Source organism: Mizuhopecten yessoensis, unplaced genomic scaffold (genome assembly GCF_002113885.1).
Source record: "Mizuhopecten yessoensis strain PY_sf001 unplaced genomic scaffold, ASM211388v2 scaffold716283, whole genome shotgun sequence".
In the NCBI taxonomy this organism is placed as follows: domain Eukaryota; kingdom Metazoa; phylum Mollusca; class Bivalvia; order Pectinida; family Pectinidae; genus Mizuhopecten; species Mizuhopecten yessoensis.
Window position 1 is genome coordinate 244,184 of NW_018480039.1, and position 7,166 is coordinate 251,349.

The 7,166-nt window shown below is 36.1% G+C and overlaps 1 protein-coding gene across 1 annotated transcript; it reads left to right on the forward strand.

Annotated features, from left to right (window-relative positions):
* Positions 1 to 2,476: 2,476 nt before the first annotated feature.
* Positions 2,477 to 3,499, forward strand: LOC110442597 (galactose-3-O-sulfotransferase 2-like; the record flags this gene model as incomplete). Its single annotated transcript, XM_021486280.1, has 1 exon — positions 2,477 to 3,499. A coding segment is annotated over one exon (1,023 nt), but the record flags the coding sequence as incomplete, so codon positions are not given.
* Between the last annotated feature and the right edge of the window lie 3,667 nt (positions 3,500 to 7,166).

Here is a 7,166-nt window from a genome sequence, read left to right on the forward strand (position 1 = left end):
TCATTAACACCTATCCGGAACGGAAGTTTATTTTTATATCAAAAATGTGAATTTATACTTATTTGTTAATATATATGTATGACGAATACTGATACTTGATCGAATAATTTGAACAGTATGTACATTATTTAAAGGCGATTCTAGACGCCCATGTTCATTGTATGTATATGTATATATATATAGAAAAAATAAGATTAACGACCGACTAAAAAACTAGCTGCTTTCACCCTTCACAGGGCTCTTCAGGTTTATATATATATGTTTATGTCATGGAAAATATAATGATAAAAAAAGTTAACAAAATAGTTTGAAATTCGATATTTTTGACGTATTTCAATTAAAATACGTTTCTATTAGCATTACCAGATATACGTGTTCACAGGGAATGTGCGTATAAGCAGTATTTGTAGATATTTTGGGTTTAAAACGGGTATATTGCACATATATGTAAACACAATGTGTCGAAGCCCCGCCACATGTATGGTATGGAAATGTGAGTTTAAAATGTTTCTTTTTAAAAACATTTTTATAATTTCAACGGCATGTGCGTGTGGTGTATGCTAAATGACTGTCACGGTCCTACACATATGTGTAAGTGATACATGTATATGAGTTGTATACGTTTTCAAGTGTACGTGGGTCGTCGCCCCGGGAATATCTAGCTGATCTTATTTGTGTGACCAAATTATATACACGTATTAGAAAGCAAAGAAAAGAGATGAAACGCCTTGTGTCTTTGTTCAAGTTTAGAAAAAATAAACTATCGGCATAATGCTATTAACCTGTAAAAAGTGTAGCCGCTAGCCATTAGTTTCGGCCGGTGACAAATACACGTAAACAATTAACCGTGTAGGTATAAGTCACATATAAGTTATCACCCGTTGCAAAGGCGTATCAAAGAAGAATTACAATGCGCCGATGCGTTTCAGCAATCTGGTGAGTTGTTTTTACATCTTAATGTAACGATAGTACATATTTACGTTCTGCTATTTAATGACATGATTGAAAATATATCGCTAAGGTGAAGCAAACTATAACAGCTTAAAATGTTTAGTTTAACGGAGCTCTGAAATCGATGACAATTTTCGGTGTCGAACAAACAAGTTTCTCTAGGGCTAAATGTTAAATAGTATCCTTTATTGGTGCTATTTATGTTGACGTTAGAGATGAAATCAAGTGTTTATTGATTGACAGATTGTGCCTTTGAAATTAATTACGTACAATGTATAAATTCATATATTAAAGCTATGTATATATGAATAAATAAGCGCAAATTTAAATTTGCCAGTAATGCAATATTTGTAAATAATAATAATAATGATAATAATTCGAGGTTCTTATGTACCGCTTTATCACAACCTAGTTCGGAGGGGGGTTAGGCAATGCGTTCTGTCCCAGGGCGGGACATTCCAAAGTACTTAAAATTGGTAGATGTCATTCCCTGCTTAACGTTCAGCATTTAGAGTTACAGCAACAACTGGTTTACTCGATGCCAGTATAACGTGACCGGGTGGATTACGGTGATGGGTGCCTTGGGCATGGTATTCAGTGGGGTAGCACTCTAAAGTCGGCATCAGACCCTCGCCATACCTTGATTTTAGCACACATACCAATAAGCACGCATACATTTCACGTGGAAGCACGTCCTTAAATGACCTTAGTTGTAAACCCAAATCAAGCATATCTGTTTCTCATGTTTAATAATCGACACCAATCCATAATTTTGTTATTGACCAATCTAATTAAAATTATATCTACACATCACTCCCGCGACATGTCAGAAAACGGGAGCGATGTGTAGATATAATTTTAATTAGATTCGTTATTGATAAACTGAAAAACTATACAATACCAGGTACGCTTACATGTTAACAAGGATTTAATAATGTTTTCTGATTTTTTTGACATTGTACTTTACTATTGTCAGTAAGTTTTGGACAATCGATGATAATCATTCTTCTGAAAAGTAAACCACTAAGACCGTACAATGTCTTCAAAAAAAGAGAAACAAGAGCAATAACTATAATTACCTTCACAGTATGAGGTGAACACCAGTTTTTTTGTTAAAACACAAGAAATACCAAACTCTTTGACAAATGTGATAAGTTTAAATAACGTGATTGTTATTTCATCCTTAGAAGTTGCATACCAAGCGTTACAAAGTATAAGAACGTTGTTTAGATTCCGCGATGCCTTTCGCCTTTGAATAGGACTACGGAGCCGACATATTGGTACTGTTTGTGACATTTTTTTCATCATATTTCCCTTTGTTTTTCAGTGTGCTGTTTTTGGTATTCTGTATCGTTTTGTGGCTAGGGAGGAATGGTGGTTCAGATTTACACAGTGGGTACACAACACAAGACAGTAGTATCAAGTCGGATCTGGCAATTGGAGATACTAACAGAACACGAACACGAACATCAAAAGGGTCAGTCGTGCAGGCTACAGATCAAGTCTTGTATGATGGAGGAAATAACATGCAGAAATCCAGATATACAATAGTGGTCCCGTAAAACATATCGCTTTTTTAAAGGTCCATAAAGTTGCAAGTGGCACCATGCAAAATCTGTTCCTCCGTTTCGGTATTGAACATGACTTAGTGTTTGTTTTACCCCAACACGGTACCACATTACCCATGGGTACAGGCCTACCGATCTCGTCAAGGGCCCTTCCACCACCCAGAAACAGAACGTACGACATTCTCTGTAACCATATCCGCTACAACAGAAGTGAGTTTGAGAAAACTCTTCCCTCGGATTCTGTGTACGTAGCCACAGTACGAGATCCCTTCCGACAGTTCATCTCGTCTGTTCATTATTACCACAGACATTTCATGTTAAATATCGCAAAACAACAACCAATTCTTAAATTCTTGCAAGCGCCGAACGAGTACAGACGTATAATTGGGGAAAATAAAAAAGTATCCAATTTATATAATTCTATGGCTTGGGACTTTGGCTTTCCATTCCAATTGTTTGTCAAACCAGATGAAAAACAGATTCAAAAGTATTTAAGAAAACTTGATAAAGAATTTGATTTGGTTATCGTTGTTGAGTATTTTGAGGAAAGTTTGATTTTAATGAGAAGGTTACTGAATTGGGACATGAGGCATATATTGTACGTATCTAGTCATGTACAAAAGCGACCGGAACCATCTCTAGCCGTCGGAAAAGAGGAAGAAGATCTTTACCGGAAATGGTGTCTTCTAGATTATGCATTGTTTGATTTTTTTAAAAGGAAATTTTTGAAACGTTGGCAGGAGGCTGTAAGCAAAAGTGATGTTATGGCAGAACTTCAATATTTTCGCGAAATGAAAACGAAAGTGAACAAATATTGCCAAAAACAATTGAAACCATCGCCTTTACATATAAAACCGAGTGAATGGCATGCAGGTTTTATTGTAGATAGCCAGTATTGTAAAATCCGTCGATATGGGGAAGTGAAACAAATAAATAATCTCCGGAACAAACAGTTACAGACAGCTCGTCATGGTAACTAATATTATTCAAATCTATATTGTGGCAAATCTACGTAACTGCTTTTCATCTGATACATTTCCCCATTTTTTGGCCATAGCAAGGTTTAGTCATTGTGTTTTTACAGGAAGCACACATACATTTCTATTAAGGTCATGAACTTGAATTTACAAAAATAAAAAAGAAGAAAGTCAATTCGAAAATATCAAGAAAGTTCTTTTCACGATTATACCTGATGCAGTAGTACCTTTTATCGCGTTATCACGTTATCATAGGTTGCTTTGTGCAAATGGAATAATATAAATTATATATTAATTATTTCATTGACATTTAGTAGAAGTGGACAGATATTTGCTTGATTTATGCTGAGATATAATTATTTTTCATAAAGATAGAATTTCATTTAAAGCTCGACATTTCTTGACTTGTACACATATTTTTGTTCATACATATGAATACTTCTTCATTTATATCGCTTAAGAAAAATATCCTATATCAAAGTCAATACAGTGACAAAACATGTATTTGTTTGTGGCTAGACGATGTTGTTACCTTTAATGAACATTAAAGTATATCAGTGACGGTTAATTTACAATGAAGGTCTAGTAACCTGTATGTGTAGCATGCAGACCAACAATGTGTCGGTGACGCCAAAGCGAGAATTGTAACATATGTACATGCATCTTATATTCTGTACTGCTTCTAATAACTTGTTAATATTTTAAAGTAATAAACTTTGTTATTTGTTCTATTAAATATTACTTGTAATAACAACACCTTTTGGAATTAGAATAGGTATCTATGTAATTAAAATATTACAGTACATTATGAAAACATTAATTTCTTCTTCTCCTTATTTTTTTCTTCTCTTCTTCTTCTTCTTCTTCTTCTTCTTCTTCTTCGTTTTCTTTGTGATATGTTCATGGATAAGGTTGAACTATAACACTAAAACTACTATATTTTCTTTACATTATACATCGATGGGAAGTTCAGCACACCGAAACTTACTCATGCATTACATGTGTTCGTATAGCCTGATTATAACCGTAGTTATGGTTAGTTTGATATTACATATCATTATGTGTGGGATACAAAACTAGATATATGCTTACTGTGAGACACTTTGTTTTTGTTATGACGTTATCATATATAATCAATGTACTTCATGTACAACCAGTTGAAACTTCGAGTTTCAACAATACCGTAAGTACGTTACATTGACGTGAGTGGAAGTTTTCCACCTTTACCCATCGCCTGATAGAAACATCGTCGCCGCTGCCAGTCCATCCTCGACATCAGCAACATTGAAGGCTCAGTATGCACCATCTTGTTCCTTTGATGTACATCAAAAGAATCTCGCGGTCGCGTAACGATAAAAAATGTTTGACTTTGAAGTCGGTTGTCGCCCCTTTGTAATCTTCAAAGGACAGATATCAGCCTAGCGATTGGTCAGTTTTTTTTACCTGAGACCAATCAAACAGCTATCTTTGTGCCTTCAATTTTGCTATGACAAATTCCAGGGGTGCAAAAAGCGAAAGTGAGCGTAAACCCTGGTTATCGAGGATGCTGCCAGTCTGTGGTCAGGACAACTCTGCCAGGGTTCTCGATGGAGGCTACAAACGTATGGCCAGGTGACTACTAGGCAATGTGCAATGTTCTTTGTGCATGGACGGAGGGTGGTTGTCAATTTAAAGGACAAAACCAATGTATACAAAGAAAAACGATATCCCTTTTATATTACTTCAGTGATGTATCGATATTGAAACATTGAATAGGTCATCATTATTACTGACGTCGATTAACGTCCCATCAACACGATACGGTCATACAGCACGAAGGAAACACACGGACGGTCATGTTACTCATCATAACCTTCATACATCCTAACCAATTCGTCGTGACCTTCATCTAGCAGTATTCCTTCATCAGGACGTACATATACATCTGCATATAGTCAAAATAATCCTCCATCACGACTTTCATTTCACCCGCGTTTAATTGGCTCATCAAACTTCGTGCCTTTCAGCGAACACGCTGTAACAGTACACTGTACATATAAATATGTAAAAATCAGCAAGAAGGAACTTATCATGAAACCCCCCTAACGTAACACATCAAATCATTTGCTTAATACAGGTAAAAGCGTAAGCACAATTCAGTTTATGGAGACTTCCATTAAATTAAAACTAGTTTCAATTATCGTCAGTTTAAGAACAAAAATATCCTTTTTAAAACCGAAAGAAATGGTTTCGGTGTATGTTTCTTTTCGCTGAGAAAAAGTCGTTTGATTACTCCTATGTGGTGTAGGCAGAAGTAAAGCCTTGCAGAGTGCTACACTTCAAACATCTTACCACGAGGATTGATATTTTTCACACTTTCCTGGTGTAAAAAAAAAGTTGTAATAAAGTGCACCGTCCCGTCATTAAAATGTGTGACAAAATTGATGACGTCACCCTGGTTACATTGTATAAAGTGATGGCACGATGTGTGACGGTTCAGAATAATAGCGCCTGGCAGTAGCCTTTTCTCTGTATAAGTAAAAACAGGGTAATCTTGCCACTACAGACCCGTACACGTTCGCTGTTCCACTTTCAGCGTACCGTTTGCGTAGCATTTCCGTACCGTTTGCGTAGCACTTGCTTATCACTTGCGTAGCATTTCCGTAGTACTTCCGTACCATTACCGTAGCATTTCCGTAGCACTTGCGTAGCACTTCCATATCGTTTCCGTAGCACTTGCGTCTACATCTTTCCATTTAAAAAGCGTTTGTGAAACGTTCGGTCGAAAATTTTACGGAATACATATTTGTCGAAACGAATTGTAAAAAAAAAACCCATTATAAACTGCATTACGTGAAAATTATTCCAACCATCATTAAAGTCTGAAGGAAAAAAACCCACAGAAATGACGGTTTACACATACATGGACGTAACAGCCCTCCTCCCATGGGCCTACTGTGTGTTCCCCACACCAGCATCTAGGCCTTAGGGGTAATTTAAATAACAGGCATACAGCTGGCCATGTGGTAATGACCTGTCCCTTGTTTAAGGTATAAGCAATTTTAGTGTCCGTTATAAAGGTTGTTAGGGCAACATGACCACCCGCTGACAGATACATTTCTTTCAATATGATATCTATATACCTGAGAATCTAGGCAGTGATAATGCATTGACCATTCACCTGTGGTCACATTGGATTCTGATGTGCTGTACCTGATCAAGGTGATTTCAAGTCAATTAAGTCCATGTCAATTAATTCATTTCATTGTCTATCCACCACGTACAGCTGTATACAGGTAAATCAGTTCAAGGTAAAAACCTACAGGTAAGATACTTTGGCTGTCCCTCGATCAGGAAATGACAGCCCCATGCACAATTTCATTTCACAACAGTGCCTTAACCAAGGTAAACTAATATTTGGAACTTGGAACTCCTAATTTAATAAATAAAAAAACAACCTTATTAGGATATTTAACTTCTCACGTAGATGATTTGTTTTAAAACTAATCTATTCTTTTCAGTAATCATTAAAAAAATCATTATGAAGATAACTTTATTGTCATCATGTGACTGAGTTCCTGAGAAAATAGAGTGTAATTCCTTGTTGTCTATAGCAGAGACGTATATATTACAATACATCTCTGTCTATAGTAAGTTTGTTAACGGAGTGCCCTCTGTGTGTGGTAATTAT